General features: G+C 38.3%; 1 protein-coding gene across 3 annotated transcripts in view; it reads left to right on the top strand.

Annotated features, from left to right (window-relative positions):
- Positions 1–22464, top strand: part of adka (adenosine kinase a) — a 158434-nt gene extending 135970 nt beyond the window's left edge. The window contains exons 7-9 of one of the 3 annotated variants that reach the window (XM_067386263.1): positions 7015–7129; positions 19811–19897; positions 21504–22464. In XM_067386263.1, the coding sequence (XP_067242364.1) occupies positions 7015–7129; positions 19811–19897; positions 21504–21628 (327 nt within the window). In that variant the 3' untranslated portion in view covers positions 21629–22464. The remainder of the gene's footprint in view (positions 1–7014; positions 7130–19810; positions 19898–21503) is intronic. The other 2 variants (XM_067386262.1, XM_067386261.1) reach the window with 2 other exon arrangements.
- Positions 22465–22890: the final 426 nt, after the last annotated feature.

Below are 22890 nucleotides of genomic sequence, written 5' to 3'. Positions count from 1 at the left end.
TATATATGTATATATATATGTATATGTATATATATATGTATATGTATATATATATGTATATGTATATATATATGTATATGTATATATATATGTATATGTATATATATATGTATATATATTTATATTTGTGTGTGTTTGTATATATATATATATATATGTATATGTATATGTATATATATATGTATATGTATATGTATATATATATGTATATGTATATGTATATATATATGTATATGTATATGTATATATATATGTATATGTATATATATATATATATGTATATGTTAAATTTATTTTATTTAAATTTAATAATATTTTATTTAAACAACTGATAAATAAGAAATTCATTATTTTGAATTTACACAATTTCAGCAATAGTAATAGCAAGTTTGAGGGACTATATTTAAATTAAATACATGTAACTCTTTATCTATTGTCACGTGTCAGTGATTATCCTTCCACGTGCCAACATTGCCAAAGTTTGCCAACCCCTGTAATATAACATAATTTAACAAATGTATCCATTTCAAGCAAGTGTAATCATTTCTAAGGTGCACTTTGGGTTTATACAATTTTATTTTAATGTATTAAGTTTCTTATATTTATATTTTAACCCAGAATTTTAATGCAATATCCTAAAATTTGTATAAAGTACGTGAATGGAAACCTAGATATTGATATACATTATTGTGGTTATAGGCACTCTGAATCTTGTAGCTTACCCAGGAAGCAATACAAACTTTCAATAAGCTCTGTGATTATCTGAAAAACTCCAGAGCAGACTCTGCTAGACATGCTGTACCTTTGTAAAGATAATATTTTTCTCACGTCTTAAACAATGTGGCAACATTCAGAAGTGTGAAAGAAGAGTGTTTTTACAATACAGCTCTACATCTTGTGAAAATCTACACGCTTTATTAAAGTGAAAATCAAACACGTCTGCTTAGCATCAATCCATTTCCCTTGCTTCAAAGAGATGCCTTGTTAATAAATCAATTTACATCTCAAGAAGGTAGATAAGAGTGTGTTATTTTCTCTCTGTATTGAGCCGGCATTAGATCTGACTCACAGTGTGATCTGATCCTCATCTGTTTTACTTAAATACCCTTAGATGTTGAATCCGCCGCAGGGTAATTGATGTTCTATTGGCTGCTGTTCCTCCTACAGATTACAATGAAGGAGCTGTTTTATTAGCTTTAATATGGACACAGAATTGGACACCCTAATAAGGCAGGATTTTTTTTTCGCCTGCCTTCATCATTATTAAAGAAGAACATCTCTTATGATAATCACTGACAGCTACATTATGGCTTTCATGAACTGATAGCTTCCATTGAATAGAGAGATATTATGGTTAAGCTTAATTAAGCTTGTGCTTATTATGTTTTTAACGCTTAAAACCTTCATTACACACCCTTCTGATCAAATTCAGTTATTGAGTAGCAAGTAGTCAATGCCATGAATATGCTAATGCGTGTCTGAGACCTCAGCAAGGGACTGTGTAGTCTGGTTTTTTTACATTGAAGGGAAAGTTCACTCAAAAATTTACTCACCCTCGTGTCATTCCAAACCCGATCGATTTTCGTTCTTTTGTAGAATGTGAAAGAAGATATTTTGAATGTTTTTATGCATACAGTGAAAGTTAATAAAGTCCAAAAGATTATACATTTTTAAATATCTTCTTTGGTGTTACACAGAAGAAAGTAAGTGATCAGAATATTGCAAAAACAATTTGTGACAAAGCAGCATTCAGTCCCATTTGTTCAGGAGAACAGAAACGTCACTTACGGGTTATTGGCGGAAAATAGAAATGAAAGTTTAGTTAATGAATTACTTCAAAGCTCTTCAAAATGCATTCAAACTGCTAGCGTCATGTTTGTTCAATCATATGACTTATTAACGTTGAAGTCATGTCATTTTTTTAAAGACATCTAGGTATTTATTTGGTCATTTTCTTTAATTGTAGTTCATGCACACATCTATTTACCATATAATAAATATATATTAGTTTCAATGTATGGTAATAAATGTCTCCATCTTGAGCAGTAAGTGTATAGTTTTAGGAAAGTAAAGGTAAGTAAATGATGGCTGAATTTTCATTGTTGAGTAAACTCTCCCTTAAAGACAATAAAGAAACATAGTAACAAGCCGATCAACACTCCTCAACTTTTTCCATTCAGTCTCAGTGACAAATTGCCTTCAACAAGCCCTGCAATCCAGTATCACAGTATTAACCTCTTCATTAGCACCTCTGTAGACTCCCACAACGCCTCTCCCTTTGCTCCTCCTTGGGAACGATCAACCTTTTAGTGGTGATTAGAGGCTGTGTTTGGGGAAGTGATTAAAAGCCCCCTACGCAATTTAGCTGGAGCAAGTTAGCGCCAGTGGGGGAAACGGCAACATGGGAGCGCACATCCCATGGCAGCTGCTCCTAACAGTCTCTGCAGCCCTCTGCCCCCCAACCGCAGCACCTGTCTGCAGGAGAGATGCGCACAGAAAGCCTCTTTATTCCCACAAGGGCTCTTGCCTTTCTCTGTCTGGACTGAAGGATCCAGTTGTGATGTGTCTTGATGGGTTAATTATGAGAATAGCTCTGACAGTTGATATTCAGATCAAAGCGAACAGGCATTCGGTCCCTCTCTGTCCCTCAGGCATATATGTATTCACACCAGCAGATAGCTATGCAGAGATAAGTGCCTGAGAGTGAGGCGGGAAGGCTAATTTATACCCCACACCTCCCAATTCCTCACTCACTTTCTCTCCGAACTCTTCCGTATCAGACTCGCCCCTCCTCTCCCCCCAAAATCATGCTCCTAAAAATTAAATGACTCTTTAGAAGTGAATGATTAATCTAATGAAGCTGCAGAGGTGTTCTACTTCTGCTAATGAAGCCTTGCATTCTAATAAGTCACAGGCATACACTGTAATCATAATTGAAATGCCAAGCAGGGTTAAAGACAAACTGTGATCGCAGATGTTGCAGAGCCCAGATATATATGTAGAAGGAAAACGAGTAGGCAGCGGCTGCTGGGGGCTTTTATTCAGAGCTCAGGGTCCACGGATTCCAGCTAAACATCTGTTTTTCAATGGGCAATCGCTGTATCCTGAATACATATAACAGACTTCTCGGCTTTTACAAGCGCCTTGCAAGTTTCTATGTGTGCAGACTCCCCTATGTCTGAAATGAAACACCTCCTTGCTCTTCAAGGAGTAAAAAAGCTGGTTTGACACAAGAGTTTGCATTTCTGATTTGCATTGTTCAAAGCCAAGAAAAGAGAGTAAATTATGAATGAGGAATGCTATTCGAGCATGTCAGATATTTAATCTGCACTTTGAATGGAGCTCCATATGAATATATGACTCCATAGGTGCCTGTACAGTCCCACCCCCCCTCTGGGTCTCCCAGCGATTAAGTGTTCATGAGCATGTGTAGCTTCACTCTCTCATGGCTATCATGTGTTTGATAGTTATAATGACGGGATAATGGCAGGATTGTAGGCAGCCACTTCTCGTCACAGGATACCTATAGACCCACAGCCCCTGACAGATTTACAGTGCGCAGTCAGCTGATACTGTAAAACAGTAAGGTTTTTATAGAGCCCTGGGCTCTGCTTAAAACAAGCCACCATATTCATACTCGCCTGCTTTCTGGGTCTAGCCTCAGGCCTGTACTGTCTGTGCTCAAATTTTTCGTAGAAGTCGTAATTATCTAGTTAGTTTTGCATTCTGTTGCCGGTTCCGATCGGAACACTTCGTTAACCTTCCCCAAAGCACACTGTATTCTTATTTAAGAAGTGGCTTCATAATTGTTTTTTGTTATTTATTGTTTTCAGTTAAAACGCTGATCATAAGTACATTTTAACCTGATGCTTGACGGTAATTTTGAACATTTTTACTGTTCTGTCCCTGAAAAACTGAATCACTGAGGCAATTTCGCTTACAATCCAAATGCATGCAAAAACAACTGTCTGGCAATGTAAACTCACACTGAAGTCAATATCTTGAACAGCGAGTGCTGCTGTAAGCTGATTGAATTCTTTCAGCGCTTTGCTGATTGGCCAGACTGCAGGAAAGCGGACCCTTTTAGTCAAGTGTGGAATGAAGCAGAGGTGATGAGGCAGCTGGGCCTGCCTGGGACACCACACTACCTCGCCATTAACAAAACTGTCAAGGGCTGGTGGCTGCCGTGGCCAAGCAGCCTCTCTAGCCTAGTTTTGGCAGGGGGACGAGTGGACATGTGACAGACTCAAAGCTTTGGCAGGGTTGCACTGCCTCAGACCCTCTTACAGGGGCTTTGTGTGACTCTGGGTGGGGGTATGGTATCGAACCACCAGCACTCAACCCATTAGACCAACCCACCCCCAAGCACCGGCACCACCCATTCCACACACTTCCCCCCCAGCCCTGTGCCTTCTGTCCAGTGCCAGCTGGGAGGTGTGAGGAATAGGAAATGCAGATGATCTCACTCAATTCCCCAAACGTCAAGCACTTACATACATGCCTGTCTGAGCTCTAGGTTTGTATGCCATTGATTAGTTTTATAAAGAACTTATTAAAAAAAAAAAAAAAAAAAAAAAAAAAAAAAAAATGTATTTCATTTATACATTTAAAAATTATGTTATTTTTAATTTGTTTAATTTATTTATATATATAAATATATAGGCAAATCTTACAATGGTAGGTCCAGATGGTCTGTGATCAGGATAAAAAATAAAAAAATAGAAAATGTATATATAAATGTATATATAATGTGTGTGTAATAATTTATACATTTATATTATAAAGATTTATAACAATATATATATATATTGTTATAAATCTTTATAATATAAATGTATAAATTATTACACACACATTATATATACATTTATATATACATTTTCTATTTTTTTATTTTTTATCCTAATCACAGACCTTCTGGACCTACCATTGTAAGATTTGCCTATATACAATGGTCAATGTATTTGGGAAGTATGTCTGCATTTTTTAAAAAGATATTAAACCATGTTGAATTTATTATAATAAAAAATAGAACAATTTCTAAGAAAAATATTTAAAAATGTATTAGTTTAAAGAAATATAACACTTTTCATATTTTTCTATTGTTTTATAATTAAGATGACAAAGTATTTGGCCACTTTGGTTGTCAAATGATGGTGGAACATATTCATAAATAGCTAAAACTGTGGTTACTCTACTGGGATACCTGTGTGAACAGTGTCACCCATGAAAAATCACATTAAGATTAGTACAAATTAAAAGTAGTTGAGCAAAGTTATAGCATAATTTATTTGCAGATACCACTTGGATTCAAATTTTCCTTTTATTTAATGCAACAAAAATCATGGTTTCCAAAAGTGTCCAAATACTTTTGGACAACTGTAGGTGTGGACAGCGTTCTGATCTGCATGCTTTACAGAACCCACTCCCACCTGGTCAAAGCTGGCACCCCAATCAGGATCTTGTTCTTTGACTTCTCCAGTGCCCTCAAAATGCCTCTCCGGCTTGGTAACAAGCTCAGCGCAATACCGGTGAACGCCTCCACAATCTCCTAAATCATAGACTATTTTACCAGCAGGCAGAAGTTTGTGAGGCTCCAGGGAGAGAACGTGGAGGTGGTGTAGTCCTACAGGTTGCTTGGAGTCCACTTAAACAGCAGACTGTACTGGACAAACAAGTAAGCTGTGCAGTAAAAGAAAGGTCAAAACAGGAGGCGCAGGTTTTTCAACATGTAGAACGGGCTGCTATAGGTATATTGATGCAAAAATGTTCTGTTACTGGCATTTCCGTTACTGGACTCATTAGAAGATAATGAGTCCATAAACAATTCTGTACATCTTCATAAATATGCTTGGAGTACTGTATGCTTATTCCACTATAGTTTTTTGATAGAGCCTGTTCCTGTTCAGAAACAGTTCCATTAAAAAAATACAAATACCCAGGCCGAATGATGTTCGGTTGTGTTAACAGTTCTCACTCATGCATTCTTCCACCAAATGCAGATGAATAAAATACTTTTGTATTTGTACAGCACGAAACATACTCTTATGACCCGGCTCTTAGAGAATCAAAAACATACAGCACAACCGTTGTAGTCCGATTCGCAATTGGCATTGGCTCTCTCTTAATACTTTCAACAACTGCTAGAATGTCCGATTTTTTCTTAAAGAAAATTGCATTTTCAAAGTATTAGGGAAATCACGGTGAGGAAATTATCACAACTGTATATAAACTAGCGACAAAACAGGTATTACCAATAACATTGATGGGGGTCCAATTTTCACCCTCATTTCGCAATTCGAATTGGCAATCACATGTACTCTTTGTACTGACCGCATATTCAACCAGGTTAGATATTTTTCAATGATGCTCAAGATTTGTTGCACCATTGTCCTGTCAGTCATCTTTGTTTACTCTCGTCACATGATAAGTGAAATCTGACTCTGCAGCTCTTGCTGAATGAAGCAGAAGCTTTCAGTTTAGAATTGTAGCATCCATTGTCCATCTGAACTAGCCTAAATAGATTTTATTTCTATAAAAAAGCTAAGCAACATTGGGGGCGGTGCCATGGTGGGCAAGAAATGTAATTGGTGTAGAGTCGAACACCGTGCAACACCGGTAACACCGACTACTGCAGCAAGTCTACAATGTATTACAAATGCAACTGTTCTAAAGCCAGAAGATTAAATACATCAGTGGATTGGTTTAAAGCTACTGAGCGATACATGTGTCATTTTAGTATATTGTTAGCATTTAAATATTTCATTGGAATAAATATGTGAGTCATGAGTGATGTGATTACACATGACATTTAGCATTTCAACACAACAGCCAGAGTGAGATGCAGTTGGCACTTGCAGTCACTAAACATGCTTAGTAGGTAAGATGATGACTCCGGAGCATGTTTTACAAGGTGCATCATTAAAGAAAATCTAATCTGCTCTAGAATAACTTAATATTTGCTTCTTACCCTCAAGTATGTTTGATTTTATTTTATTTTTTTCTCTCACGCAGACTGAAGACATTGAGGAGATTGCAACGAAGGCCCAAAGCTTACCCAAAGTGAACAAGAAAAGGCAGAGGATTGTTGTCTTCACCCAAGGCAACGAAGGAACTGTAATGACCAAAGGTGCGTGGGTCAGTTTTCTTCTATTCAGAATTAGGTTTTTATAATCACGCTTTTAGATCGGGGCCATCTCATGTTAAAAAGAAATAACACAACCCCCAGAAACACTTTTAGTTATTTACAGTTGAAATGATGTTGATAGATTTCCTCTGTAAACATTAGTGAATAGCCTCAAACAAGGTCATCTTAAGAATAGAATGCCGTTCTCTCTGGCGGCTTTCGATGTTGCTCAGTGTGAAATGAATTCGCCCTTGGCAATGACCTCCTATCTCTCAGATGCAGAATTTGAATCCAAAGGGCTGTTGCAGTCACATTGCTATGGTAACTGAGTGGTGGGGGATCTTTCTGTAGAGTGGATAAGTTTAACCGAATAGTGGGGAAAGCATAACAGTTGTAGCTGATTAAACCAGCGGGGATTGAAGTAGAAAGCAGGGAGGCAGTAGGAATGTAAGGGGACAGGCTGAGCTGTTTATGCTCTTCTTCTCTTGCTCTTCATTTCTTCTCCTTTTGCACCTGCCAGAATGACATTCCTCGCTTTACAGTCCGCCAGTGCCCAGTCTCGGCTAAATTCCATTTGTTCAGGATAATTCGGCTTTTATTGCCTTTTGTATTTTGATTCATTAAATTTCACAGTGTTCTTGCAATGAATTCCGTCGAGGTTGGACATTATTTAAATCTCTCGAGGACACAATGAACAGCCACCCTTACAACGCACTGGAGACTCTGGAGGAAAACAAAGGTAAACATGGTAAATGTGACCTTTAGACACCTTTAGTGTCTGCCTGGACACAAAAACCCTCAAGAGTTTTGGCCTAGCAGTTAGCATACATGCATTGGCGAGTTTAAGCCTTGGTGCTCATGCAGGTGACACAAGTTTGTCCAGTCTGTTCTGTGTCCAATTTTTCCTCCCTCTCAGCCAAAAATGGCAAATCCCAAAGTAAAAATAAATAAATAAATAAATAAATAAATCATGATATAATCTACATCAGGAATCTGCATTTTTGATATAAAGGGAACTTTTTAATATACACTACTGTCAAAAGTTTGGGGTCAGTAAGATTTTTTTAATGTTTTTTAAGAAGTCTGCATTTATTTGATCAAAAGTACAGTAAAAACAGTAATATTGTGAAATATTATTACAATTTAAAGTAGCTGTTTTCTATTTTAATATATTTTAAAATGAAATTTATTTCTGTGATGGCAAAGCTGAATTTTCAGCTTCATTACTCCAGTCTTCAGTGTCAAATGATGCTCCAGAAATCATTCTACTACGCTGATTTGGTGCTGAAAAAACGCGTCAGCATTGAAAGTTGTGCTGCTTAATATTTTTGTGAAAATTGTTTGGTTTGAAAAGTTTTTAGGAATCTTTGACGAATAGATAAAAGTACAAAAGAATAGCATTCATTTGAAATGTAAATTTTCAAATTATTTTTTTTAACATTGTAAATGTCTTTACAGTGTCTTTTGTTCATTTAATTTGTCCTTTCTGAATAAAAGTATTAATTTTTTTTTAAAAAACAAAAAATGACTGACCCCAAACTTTTGATTTAATGGGACTGTGTAAATCAATCTTTTTTTCTTTTTTTTTTCTCTCTCTGACTGCATTTAATTAATGGTTTAATTAGATTTAAACCATGTTTACTGTCTCACCTAAGTTTAATTGTACTCATATTTTCCACTTCAGAATTGTTAATGTTGGAACCTGATTTCAACATTTCTGAAACAGCAAAATTGAATTGCAGTCATATAGTTCTCTCCGTTTTCACTCGTTTGCTGGTGCACATCCTGATATTGCTGAGTTAGATGCGTTCCTGGGTCAACATATTTTGTTGATCCTGGAACAACATTCCAGTCTGAAAATTTAGTCTTAACCTTATTCCTACCCCTAAACCTAACCCTACCCATAAGTTATCCCAAAAATCAGAGGGAAATGATAGATGAATAACACTGATGTAGAAGCACCAATTCATGATTTTAAGCCTAAACTTGTCATAATCTGTAAACTTGTCCCTCAAATCTGAATGTTGACCCAAAAAATGTTGACCCAGGAACATGTTGAACTCAGCAATATCAGGTTATGCTTTGCCAGTAGTGACATGCGTTGCCAACCCCAGAACTATACCATAAAATAACGTTAAGATTGTTTTTTGATTTTATAGGCATTACTCTAAAATGACTTGACACATGACATCCCAATGACACTGCAGGCCTCTCCAAGTCCCTCTGCCCCTGTTAGCTTATAGGTCTAATCCTATTCACAAGTCTGCACTACAGGATTGAAGTGTTGTTAAACAGAGCTGTCGCCAAGCTCTGTATTATACAATTTACACAACATGTTACCAGAGTAACGCGGCAAAGCTGGCTGTATTGGTTCCACTGCGCTGCGTTTATCACACAAACGCTAATAGCATTAGTCCCCCTGGGCTGATAAGGCTGCTCAGGCAATTGCTACTCCTGTAAAGCCTCATCAGAGGAAAGCGCTACAAGACAATCCTTCCCTTTTGCTACAGAACCGCCTCACTCCCACTTGTTCTGAGCTAACTTTCAGCCTAAGCGCCGGCTTTGGAGAAAATACTCTCCTGGAGGCATTTTACACTGCGCTGAGGAAAAAGGCGGGTTCGGCTAACCTCCTGCAGCCCTTTCATAAGCAGCCGCGGGGTCGGCGGCAACACCCGGCGAACCCTATATGAAACACGCGCTCAATGCTAAGTAAGCGAGGACGGCGCGCAAGAGGTAGTTGGCCGTAAAAAAAATGTCAGGTGTCGCACGAGTGGTGAATAAGTGGGTTCAGATAGCAGAGGCGACGGAGAAGGAGAGGGGCGTTATTGCTCCCCGTTGCCTCCGCCAATAAACATCAATATAAAAGAGAATTGAAGATTTGCTCAACCTCCCAGAGGCTGTGCTCTGATGCTGTCTGATCTCTACATTTCATTTGCAATTTGCTCTCTATGCGGGGATGTGATCATTCAGCAGGCTCTGAATGTCACAATGAAGTTGTTTTAATGGTGATTAAGAAGGCTGGGATGATAGGCCCTGGGGGCGACGTTCCAAAGAGATGCAGATTTGTTATTGTGTAGTTCCTCTTTGTGCACGCCGGCTTTCTCTCGCGGCGTAAACGCAGGCTGTCCTCGCCCCTCCACATTAATTTCCTTAATGAAAGCTGCCAGAAGAGGAACCCTTAATGAAGCACCTTTGTGACATCGCTGAACAGAGCGTGGCCCTGCTGGCGCACCTATTACAGGCTCATATTAAGAGTGCAGCGCCCACGGTCTTTGATCTAATGATGGCTGAGTGTGCAGGGTCGCCCAGGGGCTCCGGCAGGGACGAGAGGGCTGACGACAGCGTCACGGGGAGGAAGGGAGTCTGTGATGTTCTATTAGTACTTTCCCTCCTCCACAAGTTCACGTATTAAGCTAACTTAATCGTGCCCTTCGTGACTGTTTTTCAAAATAAAACGTCCTGTTAAATCCCAAACTACTTTATGTGTAGGAATGTAGCCCACAAGGGCAGACTGACAGTGTACTCTGTGTACTGAGTCATAACTCATAAGTGTTGCACTTTACTTTAACTTCCTGGAACTGAGAGATAACCTTTGTTGTGTTCCTTTTAATATCACAAGAAGTGAAACTAACACCATAACACGAGGGGCGTCTTTGCATTTTTGCAGAGAGAGAGAGAGAGAGAGAGAGCAAGGCTGCTGCAGTTTTGTGTTTATTTGCAGTTGACTTAGTAAGCTCCACTGTTCAGTGATATCTGGACGTAGCCATATCCTTATCTTATCTAGACTGGAGTACACTGGGCTTGGTTGTGGTTGTCTCAACTCCAAGCACATGATGTGATTAAAGACTTAAAATCCTCCCTTTTTATTTGCACGATCATGTGTTGTCCGAACCTGCAACTATGCTAGCAGACATAAAGAACATCTGACTGCTGTTGCAAATGTACATCTGCAAACTTGCCCTGATGTTTTGCAGGCGCTTTTAAAAATCGGCAAGAAATTAAAATGAACCCTATTTTTTAAATGCATGTATTAGACTCTTCTGTCTGGTGACATTTGCAAGACTTCTCCAATCTCTTAAACCTCGCAACTTTCATACAATCTTCTGCAAGCTCACATTCAGATCTGCCTTCATCCATTTAACAGCTAATAGATTGATTGAACCAAGTCACCACACTTCTTTTTTTTTTCTTCAATAATCCATTCCACTCGGATGTACGTCACAATTTGAAAGAAATGATCTGTCGTTCTTTCCATTTCATTGACTTTAAGAACAAGAGAAATAAATTGCCTTTACTTCAGTTGCGAATAATTCTGAAGTCGCTCCATGTAATCCGTTTTGTTTTTGTCATCCTACTAAAGAGGAACATTTTCATTCCTGCTCCTGGAGAGGTGCTGCTCGTCTTGAAACTTATTCGGGAGGAATGTGTCTAATGCGCTGTCAGATTTACCTGCACCTAATGAACTCCCCAGAGGAGCCTTTTCGTTTCAGTCTGTTTTCCTCCATCTCCATGAGCCCTTAGCAAAGGTCATTATGCACTCATAAACACACACTCTTCCTGTGTGTGTGTGTGAGAATGAGTGAGTGTGTGTGTGTGCATCTAATATGAGTGTGTGTGTGTGTCTGTGTGCGAGAATGAGTGTGTGTTTAAGCTCTCCCTCACATTTTTCTTGTGTTATGTTAGGGCTATTATTCTGTAATGTTTGCCCGTTCTTGTTTGTGTCTCATTAATGCAATGCACCTTCAATGCAGCTGAGCTAAAACAGAAACATTGTAAACAGTCAGTTAGTGGCTGCTTGTTTTGATGGGCTTAAAAAGCGAAAGAAAAGAGCTTAGAGTTAAGAGATGTAGCATTGACTGATTACATAAATGGCCTCTGTAATGCCTTTACTGACACAAGGTGGCCTGAACTTTCCTGTTTAGACACAATAGTTTGGTTGTTTACTCCAAGTCAGAGTAAAAATATAAAAAGTCAGCCTAATTGTGAGATTAATTCTCACAATCATGATTTGTGATGTCAATTGTGACTTTATATCTCACAATTGCAATACTATTTTTCATAATTGAGACTACTGTTGCTCACAAGTGCTGCTTTGTTTCTTGTTATTGACATCTCACAGTGTGACTTTTTAACTAAGTTGACTGTGGCTTTATATGTCACAGTTGTGACATATTATTATTATTATTATTATCTTTGTTTATTATTATCTCCTTTTCTCACAACTGCAACTTTATATCACACAATTGCAATTTCATGTCTAAATTGTAACTTTACATCGCAACATTAATATTTTTCAAAGCTGAGATTTTATTTCTGGATAACCAACATCAAAAAATGTGACATTTTATCTCTATTTATTGTTTTTTGTTCTTTTTGCATCAACTCTCAATTTTGATTTCATCTCACAATAGCAAATGTATTCTTTGACTTAATATCTCAGAATTACACATGTCAATACCAACTATTTTTCATAATTCTGGCTACACATCTCGCAGTTGCAACTTTATATATGACAGTTGCATCTTTATTTCTCATAATTGTGTCTTTTATATCGCCATCGCAGAAAAAAATATTTCATAGATTTTTCAACCTAGATTTTGAAATGGCCTCGTGAAATTTCAGCATATGCATCGCATTTATTTCCTGCATTTCAGTATCTCAGTCATGATGGGAAGGGCGACGGATGAAGACCTCCGCACGTCCGCCAAATCGATCGTGACATCATCACCACTCGTCTTCAGCTAATTAGCATGGCTCAGAGGCGAGGGGATCTGATCAATGTCTCGCTTTGAAAAGGGCAAAACTGCCTCTTAAAGCTCTCTCCGTCCCAGACTCCTCTGATTATTTGTGCTGGTTATCTCCTGCCACTCTCGGCATGGTGGTTGCCCTTTATTAGCGGTTAAATGTGTTTGTCACGCTCATGTTTCTCTGACCAGCCCTAGCGTGGAGATAGTGGATCAGAGAAAAGAAGGCAAGTGAGGGCAGTTTCCTCAGTGTGTTTGCCGGGAGGAGGGCCATCCTTGTTTACTCCTCTGAGCTTTTGTTTGGCTCTGGAGCCGACGAGAAGTGGATTTGAGAGAAATAATCTCTCACCGTTCCACAGCTGTCTGAAGGCCTTGAATTTTTCTCCCGCTCATTGGTTTTGTGTCATGTCTCATTGTGTAGTGAATAGCTTGTCATTCAGTAGCTCAGGTATCTATTGGAGACAATCACTTTTTGAAAGCCGCAGTGATATATTTGAAATGACAATGCCTAAGATGCAGTAAAAGAGTAATTATCGCATGACCCGAGGCGTTCATGGTTTTGGCTTGTCACATTACGAGCGTAATCATATTACTCCCCACATAACTAGTGATAACAAGAGAATTTATTACACATAATTGGCATAACTCCACAGTGCTGTAAATGTTAGGATGGCTTTTTCTGACGCTTGGGCTCTATAAATAGTCACGCATGCATGTTTTGTCTTCGCAGGCCTGTTTTATTTTGAGCCAGTCCGATACATGTTTACAGCGCTGCTTGTTCCTGGAGTGCCTTTGCGAGCAAAGCTGCGGTTTCCTCTTCCTCCTGAGAGGCCTGTGCCAAAAGGATACAAAACCCTGAAAGCAACATATCACTTCTGATCTAAGCACACAAGTGTCAAACACAGCACCAAAAAGAAACAGCTGTACAAGAGCTATTAATATAACCTCACAGCTCGGGAGGTGTAACTTTGTTGCCCCTTTTTTTCCGCTCCCTGGATAGTCACGCAGAGGAAAGTATTTTCACTTTCTGCATGAACATGTAAAACGAAGAATGGCAAAACCACAAAAGCGATGGAACTCCCTGTGAACTGCCCAGAGACTGTGTTTACAGGGACGACCACAAGCCAGTAACAACAAAGACAGGTTTTGGCAGCAAAGTTTTAATTGCCATGCCTATTAAAGAGCCCTGCCAATGGCCTCTTTTGTGTTATACATTAACATGAAATTGGTCCTGGAACGCTCTCAGACTAACCAAAGCAGCATGTTGAGAGCCAAGTTCAATAATATGTTTTGAATAAAGATGTGATGTGTTCTCTCCGTTTTGATGAAATGGAAGGAGATGTCCATCAAGGATGGTTTTGGGGGGAATGAGAGCAGCAATTTAGGAATTTCATTTCTCTGTTTTTATTTGCCCTAGTTTTTTCTTGCGTGCTTATATAAATTGTCCTCATTCATAATGGACAAGAACCTCTTGTAAAACCTTAATACAGAAGTGATTCTTAATATATTTTTTTCTCTTTAAATGATTTAATTTCCCTTGTTCAACAGACTTGTCCTACCCTCTTTCTGTTTTGCCTTATATTTGACACTTAAAAATTGGGTTGTTCAACGGGTTATGTCAGTTCATTCAGGTCATTTTAAAAATATATGGGAACCAAATGATGTTCATTTCTGATAACGGTGCGTATCTGCCCATGCGGATGCGTTTCCTGCAGTACAATTAGGGGGCGCCTCTATACCGCTGCTAAATCTACAGTGCAACCATTTGATTCCTGTTTGAATTCTTTTTAGTGAATCAACATACAGCGCGCCCAGTCTAGTGCAATCCCCAAATAAATGATTCTTAAGTTTTGCAGTGGATTTGCATTTCCATTTTCCCAAATATTTCTTCCTTTACTATAGAAGCATTATTGGAACCGGTTAAAAACTGGATTCCCATCCCTTCTCATGAGTTTTGGCTGGAAGATAATACTCAAATATAATATTATTTTTGCTGTGCATGTTGGTTAGCGATGACACACAAGGATGGAAATGAAAACATCCTATTGGACCAATTAGTAGTGTGAATCTTTCTTTTTTTCTAAGCATCTGCCTCTTGCCTCCATTCCTTGAAACTCTTGTTATTGTCCCCATTGAGAGCTGAGAGAGGCTCCTGGACACCATTTGGCATCCAAGTGGTTGGACGACTTGTCCTCCAGTGCAGCCCCTCTCATTTCACACGTCCTCCCTCCATTATCATATCAATTGATGCAGCTTGTAGGAGACAAAGTGAGGTTATGGGAACCACCTAGAGCAACATGCACCATTAAACATCAATGCAAGGGGACTAGCACATATGCAAGTTCAGCCTTGTTTACCAAGATGGAAGACTGGCAGTGTATGTTTCTCAATCTCTTACAGAACACGGCCCTCCTTCTGAACCCTAAATCAAGTTTCACTCTGTTTTACACACCATGGTTTTATTGTATTGACATTCGTTCCATGCAGCATTTTACATGGATTAATAGGCAGCGTGCTCTTGTGTTTTAAGATACATTTTTATTGTAGCATATTTTTTATTGTGGACTCTGACCCCTGGAAATGACCTAATGTTGTACCATGTACTTCCAAGAATCACCTCATAATTTTTTTTCCAGATGACTCACCACAGCTGAGATGTTTGGACATTTCCCAGCATGCCTCTGCTGCGTGACCTGTCAACCAAGGGCAGAGGGGTTAGCCTTTGCTAGTACCTATATTCTCACCATGCTGAATTGCATTGTCTCTGCTCACTCCCTCACAAATCTGAAGAGAAGAGTGTCGTTACTTCATACGAGCCTTAATCGTCAGTTTGATGTCCATTATTGTCTAGAGCCTCTTCAGTTCAGTCATGGGTATCAAAGGAAGGAACAGTTAATGGCTATTTTTTTCTCTCACACTCAGGCTGCGCTGTTTCTGAGTCATAAAAGGAAGTCGAATCAGGTCAGCTTGTGTACAGGAAGGAAGGAACCACATACAGTTTCATTTTGAACATATTCATTTGCGTCTGGTCATTTTTTGTTTTTTTCCCTTCAGTCATTTGTCTCTTCAAACAAAACTGCAGATTTAGGCTTCATATGACCAGGTGCACTCGCTTCCTCCCGTAGTTTGATGCGAGGGAGAAAGCATGCTATGATGGCAATGTAAATATTGTAATCTTTAATTGCAAAATAATAGATAGATCATGAGTTTCTGTTAACTTAATTCACACGGAAGATCCTCTAGTTAATCATTTCAAGAGGAAGGCGGGCGAGCATGCTTCATTGCCTGCATTAATTAAGCAAAGTCGTTTTGCTGCTAATTAGCTGATTCTAAAAGGATCTGCTTTTTGTGTAATTAATTATCAAAGACACAATCGGCTGACTCGTTTAGGGAAAAACCGCTCACACACATGCAGCAGACGTGTCTTGAGTGCTCATTGTTGCGTCAGTTGAAAGCCTTTGCTCACATTCTCTGTTGTTTACTGTCTGTGTCTGAAGGTTTCTTCTGAAGTTCTCCACACAAAGTAATGGTCTTTGACAATTACTGACTACAATTAGCAGGTGTATACTTTAAAGCCCTCTGTTGTTGCAGATTATGGGCTGTTTTGGAGAAAGAATCATTGTAAGGGCTAGCTCTTGTTGGTTTTCAAGTGGAGTTTGAAAAATTGTAATTTTGAGTTGCATGCACAAGAATGACCACACAAAATCATATTTGTCTATGGGATGCTCTGAGCTCTCTTGATACCAGAGTAACGTTGACATCAACGATGGCTCTGCAGTTGATAGTATTGAATGATTTGATGGTTTATTGACCTGAAGTTTTTTCAACCTCAGTTCTATAGGCCCTTTTCAATGATAATGTGATGTCACAAATGTAAAATTTAGAGTTAGTTTACCCAAAAATTCTCTCATTTACTCACCCTCATGTCATTCCAAACCCGTAAGACTTTCGTTTATCATGAAAACACAAAATGAAGATATTTTAATGATATCTGAGATTTCTGTCCCTTCACTGATAGTACACACAACTACCACTTAAAAACTGATGCTTCAAAAAGTTAATAAAAAGATCGTAAAACTAAAACTAAAAATCAACTTCACCCATTTCAACGTTATCCCCGCCCACTGGTGTGTTAGTGAGATGATGAGGAAAGAAGAGGACTAAAAATAACATTAGCTTTCAAAGGATCCTAATGCCAAGGAATATGGTTATTTATTTTCAACAATATGAATGTCAGTTGAGTATTTATTTATTAGTTTTTTTGGTACATTCTTTGGTAAATCAATCGCATTTTGGCACATGCTTTGCAAACAGACTTTTACGATATGGATTCGACAGTAATGCAACAACATGTTAAGTAACTGTTCATTCTAATGCCTGATCTGATATGTAATGATTCATGTACAGAGAGATGTTCTTTGTCTAGGTGTCAGTAAATCAAACCAGTGACTAAACGGTCAACTTCACGTTGTTTCTCTTATTAGGATGAAAATAATCTGTTATTTAAAGGGTAATTAAATTATATATAGAAAGAATAGCTGAAGCTGTCAATCAAACAGCGTGAGTTTATCAGTGGGTTCTGAACTCACCAAAACTCCCATTTTATTCAACAAATCTCTTAGTTACATTGCGTTTGCACTGCTAGTTAGGCATTCGTTAGTGTGCAGAAATTGAGTTGCAATGAAGAGATCACTGCTTTCATGTGCTCAACAACATCGGCTACAGTGTTCATCACTGCAACCTTTCATGCCACAATCTAATTCATGGGTAGGCAAGTTCGGTCCTAGAGAGTCGCTGTCCTGCTGAGTTTAGCTCCAACCTTAATCAAACACACCTGAACAAGCTAATCAAGTTCTTCAGGATTACTAAGGCTATAGGCAGCTGAAGGTTTTTTTCAGGGTTGAAGCTAAACTCTGCAGGACAGCGGCTCTCTAGGACCGAACTTGCCTACCCCTGATCTAATTTAATGCCATAGATCTAAATGTAAAATGCTATAATCAACACTTTTCACGATTAGTTAACCTTGAGAGCTGTAATAGTAAAAATGTGCTAGAAGTTTCTGAGAGAGTAATACTTTGCTATTTCATATGCAAAGATGTTAGCCAATCACAGCAGTGATCATTTACACTGAAGTCTCACAGCAGACACGCCTCTTAAATCAGAGGGCTAAAATCAGAGGGCTAAAATCAGGGTAGGAAAAATGCTTTTTATTTCTGAATTATGACAAGTTTTGATGTAAAAAAATAAAAATAAAAAAGCATACTAACACTATACAGTCAAACCAAAACTTATTTAGACACTAGATATAATTTTTTATATTTTTTTACTAGTGGGTGCAGGACACTATAGTTCATTTATGTAAGTGAGGATAGCAAAATAAACTGTGACATATTATACCCAAAAATTCTTCATAAAGTGGACTGCCAGTAAAATTGATAAAAATTATTCAGACACTTTGACCTGACCATGTTTTGCTTAAGTGTTATCTGACATAATTAAGATAATTTTTTCTGACACAGTTTAACTTGGAGAGCTTGTCATATTTTATTACTTTGCTTTTTTTAGCAATAGGGAATAAACTGTAATAATGAATGAAATGTTCAAGGTGTCTGAATAAATTTGGTTTGATTGTAAGTGCTCCCCAAGAAACAATATAAAACAATGCTAAAAAATAATAAATTAATAAACCTCAATAAATATACATATTTTATTTAATTATAATAATTAATACATTTATATTTATTGGGATTTATTGATTTATTTAAAAGTGATTTATTAATTGCTATGTATTAATTATTTATTAATTTAATAATTATTAACTCAATATCATTATTCAGTATTTTTATACTTATAATTATTATGTTCATGCAAATTCAGTCATTATTATAATTGTTTTATCCTCTCTAGAACACAAGCCTTATAACCTATTAGATTCATCAATAATCATGTTGTGCAAAAGTGTGGTATCCTGGAGTATTCTTCTATGCTTATCTAATGGTATAACAGAAGTGACAGCAATTTTGTCATCCATTGTTTTTGTTATGACTACTTCCACATTTGAATGTGTGACGTTGTAATATCGACTGCCTAAAACTTTGGAGTAGGTAACTTACCAAGTGCTCTTGAAGGCAGCAATAGCTCAGTTTCAAATGGTAAATTGCAGTGCTGGAGTGGGTTGCCAGACTTGCCACATGTGGAATTTTCTGAACGTCTTCAAGAATCTAATATTGGGCTTTCTGAAGTGCTCTTCTTACTGTAAAGCAAAGTTATATCAGTCTAATTCAACCCTAATGGAAGCTAATGCCATGAATAAAACACAAGCGTATAGCAGAAGGCATTCGAGAGGGAACAGCGGGACAGTTAATGCATTATTTTAGCCTGAAAGGGGACAGATTATTCAAGCTGAATGCTGAAAATAGACTGACGCTGTCTTTCAAATGCTATTTTAGAGAGCTGATCCATTTCTGCACAAGAATTGTCATGCTGAAGAACCGCCAAATGATATAATTGCCTCTCCTTGAGTTCAAGGCCCAAGCAGGGCTCTTATAGCTCATCAAGTGAAAATGGCACATCCCTCTATTCCTTTTTCCATGTCTTGTGGGAACTTCTCCATCTTTCCACAGTTCTAACTTTGTTTCTGCCTCTGCTGTCTTATAGATGATTAGCATCATGCTAACTAGATTTGTTTGCAAGGAAGAAATAAGGTGTGCGATCTGACAAAACAGTGACCACTTTAAATCTATGCTTGACACTACTTTAAAATGAAAAAGTACTTTGATCTTCTATAGAAAAATGTAGTCTTTTATTAAAAAACATGACCATTTTTGACAGCAGAAAGTTTCACACATCTGCCAAACAGCCGATCTGTGAATGAGGCTCACTTTTCAGCTCAACAATAGTTTAACAAGCTTATACTTACCGTGAACCCTCTTTTCTACAGGTGACAAGGTGGAGACATTCCCTGTCATGGAGATTGACCAGAAAGAGATAGTGGACACCAATGGTGCTGGAGACGCCTTTGTTGGAGGTACTGTGCTAGTAAACTATAAAGATATACTTTCAAAGTGTTAAAACCAATAGTTAGTGAATTTTGTTATCATTTCCTCACCCTTACTTCATTGCCAACATGTATGACCTTTCTTTTTTCTGCGGAACCAGTGGTGATAATGATTTCAACTGTTTTTCTCCATACAATGAAAGTCAGTGGTGTCCAAAACAACATTTGGACCCCTTTGACTATGGATTAAACTGAAACATTTTCAACATTTTTCGTATGTTCTTTGTCTTTTCTTTTGTGTTCAGCAGAAGAAAGTAATTCCAGTCAGCACACAAATGGATTGAATTGTTGAAACAGGGGTCCAATACTCAGACTAGTCCTAGACAATAGTATGTTTTAAGAAAAAAATATACTAATAATAATAAATAAAATACATATTATTATTATTATACAAACCCAATAATCAATGCATAAATCACAGAATAAAAGAAATTCCAGTAAGCACACAAATGAATTGAATTGCTGAAACAGGTGTCCAAGACTCATACTAGTCCTAGACGAATGTTTGATGGAAAATCACTATTGACAGGACAATTTAATCCAGGATTAAGTCTGATCTGTAACCTCTGGGAAACCGGACCGTGATGCAAGAGCTCTGACACGCAATGCTTATTTATTTCCTGTGCAGCTGCTCAGGAATGACAATTTGTAGATATATTCTAGTTATACTTCATTTGGCTTAGTTTAGTCACATGAAGCCTCCAATATACTATTGTGCCATTTAACCTCAGATAACACAGTTAGGGTAGATGACTTTCATGATGGATTAGCGGAGTTTCCAGACTCCCCACAGCCGCTATCTTTAATCGGTGGGTTTTGCTAATAAGTGCGCGTTCAGATAGCCGCTGCGTGTCTACTCCGATCTGAACTGTGAAGTCATCCATCAAACACGTAAAGCACGACGCTGTTTGGCTCCCCATGAAAAACAGAAATATCGATGTTGATCACGCTGTTCGCGCGGGTCTTTCGGGTCCGCGTAATTTATCTTCATACGACGCCTCTTACGCGGCCCTCTGCTTCTCAAAGGCCATGAGCCTGATTTGCTAACATGTCTTCGTGTAGCTCTTCCAGGACAACCTTTGCGACTAATAGAGCTGTGAGCGTGTTTGCTCGAACGTCGTATTGATTTTTTTAACTCCTTTATCCGTTCCAACAAGAGGTTGGAGGCCAGCTCTCTGCCACGTTGGAAAATGAATTTGCCAGCTGTTTTTCAATGCGCTGCTGCAGAGAGCAGAGATCTAGGTGGGAGGGTTCAGAGCCCGAGGGCAGCTGGAGGATTTCTGTATCACACATCACTAAAGGGGGCCTTTTGCATCACCTTTCCCCCTTAAGCCTGATTTCCTTAATTTTTAAAAGAACGTACATGCAACAAAATCGATACCCGACTACGTTTTCTAAGCTAACAGTCGCCAGCATATGTTTGTGCGTGCTTTATGCGCTTGGATGTGTGTTTATGTGTGCGTTCGTTAAACATATGTTTGTGCACGCTTTTTGATTAGGATTAAATCTCTCTACTCTCTTGCATGTGGACCTGATATGTGTTTTTTTTTCATTGTCTGTTTGCATGTGTGTGCAGGTTTCCTGTCTCAGCTGGTACAGGATAAGACCTTTGAGCAGTGCATCCGTGCTGGACACTACGCTGCTAACGTCATTATTCGCCACGCGGGCTGCACATTCCCAGAAAAGCCCGACTTCCACTGATGGGCCGCTTAGAGACCGGAAGATATGGTCGCCCAAGTGTTTTATAGGATTAATGCCTTTTTTAATTGACTTTTTATCTTCTGTTCCTCTTTCCTCTCTTGTTCACGTGCCTCTGTTTTCTCTGTCTCATGGCCTAATTCAATCACAGAGACATATTTGACATTTAAAAACTGTTTACAAAAGAGGAAAAAGAGGAATTTCTCTGTTGCAAATATCGATTGTTTTTACTAAAGCCATTTTAGTGTTAAAGTTAAGAGTGGTGATCATAACCAGCATCTTTTCAGATGTGGTGTTTGCTAACAAAATTACCTTAATGACATGGTGATACCATACTGCTGTAACAACTGAAGCAGATATCGCAAATTTACTTTATAGAAACCAGACGAATCATTTGAACTTTATTGAAATCTCATTTTCTCTCCGAGGAGTTGTGTTGGCTAGTCCTGCTGTTGTAAACCAAATGTAATTGTGAAAAGCACACTCATGTGTCATGAACAAAGAAATCTGTTGTTTTGTGAACACTACCTCTGCCAAAATTAAAATAAAAGAGGCTCTTTTACTGCTGTCACTTTTATTCTTTTCCTAACCTTATAATTAGTTATGTAGAAGGGATGTTTAATTGCTTGAAATGATTATGTTGTGAATAATCTGTGTTTTTGTTTCGACAGAGAACCAGTGCTGAATTCGGAACCGCATACTAGCTATATACTTCCCTTGCTGTTTTGACCATATCTTTCTATGGCTGGAATAGTAAGAGTAGTTCCTAATTCTAATTCAGCACAAGACTCCACTTTTGGCCTATTTTACTCTCTCAGCATCTCACCTCTGTGTCCTATTGGATGGTTAGAAAGCCTCCAGCTTCTTCCTGTCCCCTTGATGACAGTGGCAGGTCTGAAAGGTTCATCTCTGTGATATGGGATGAGGAGTAGCTATTTGTGAGCATCATTAGACTCAAGGTACAGCTGCCCCTTTGTCCCCGTTTGTGACCGCAATCATAGCGGATTCCGGTTCTGTCACTGACAAACACGTTTTTGGACCCTGACATCACAGAGCACATGGTTTTAAACAACCTGTGAGTCCATGCGCAGTCCCTAATGACAGCAAAGGACAAAGTCCTTGAGCACTATTTCACATTTTCAGTTCGCACATAGTCACGCTTGTTGGTTTTGTTTTGTTTTTTGTTTTTTTTTTCCACTTCTCTAATCCTCCCGCTGTGTGTTTTACAATGATGCTGGGTGTTTTTAAGACCTGCGAAACTTGCC

This window comes from Chanodichthys erythropterus, chromosome 5 (assembly GCF_024489055.1).
Source record: "Chanodichthys erythropterus isolate Z2021 chromosome 5, ASM2448905v1, whole genome shotgun sequence".
In the NCBI taxonomy this organism is placed as follows: domain Eukaryota; kingdom Metazoa; phylum Chordata; class Actinopteri; order Cypriniformes; family Xenocyprididae; genus Chanodichthys; species Chanodichthys erythropterus.
Note: the sequence above shows the minus strand (reverse complement) of the source record. Positions and strands in the feature narration are given on the sequence as shown.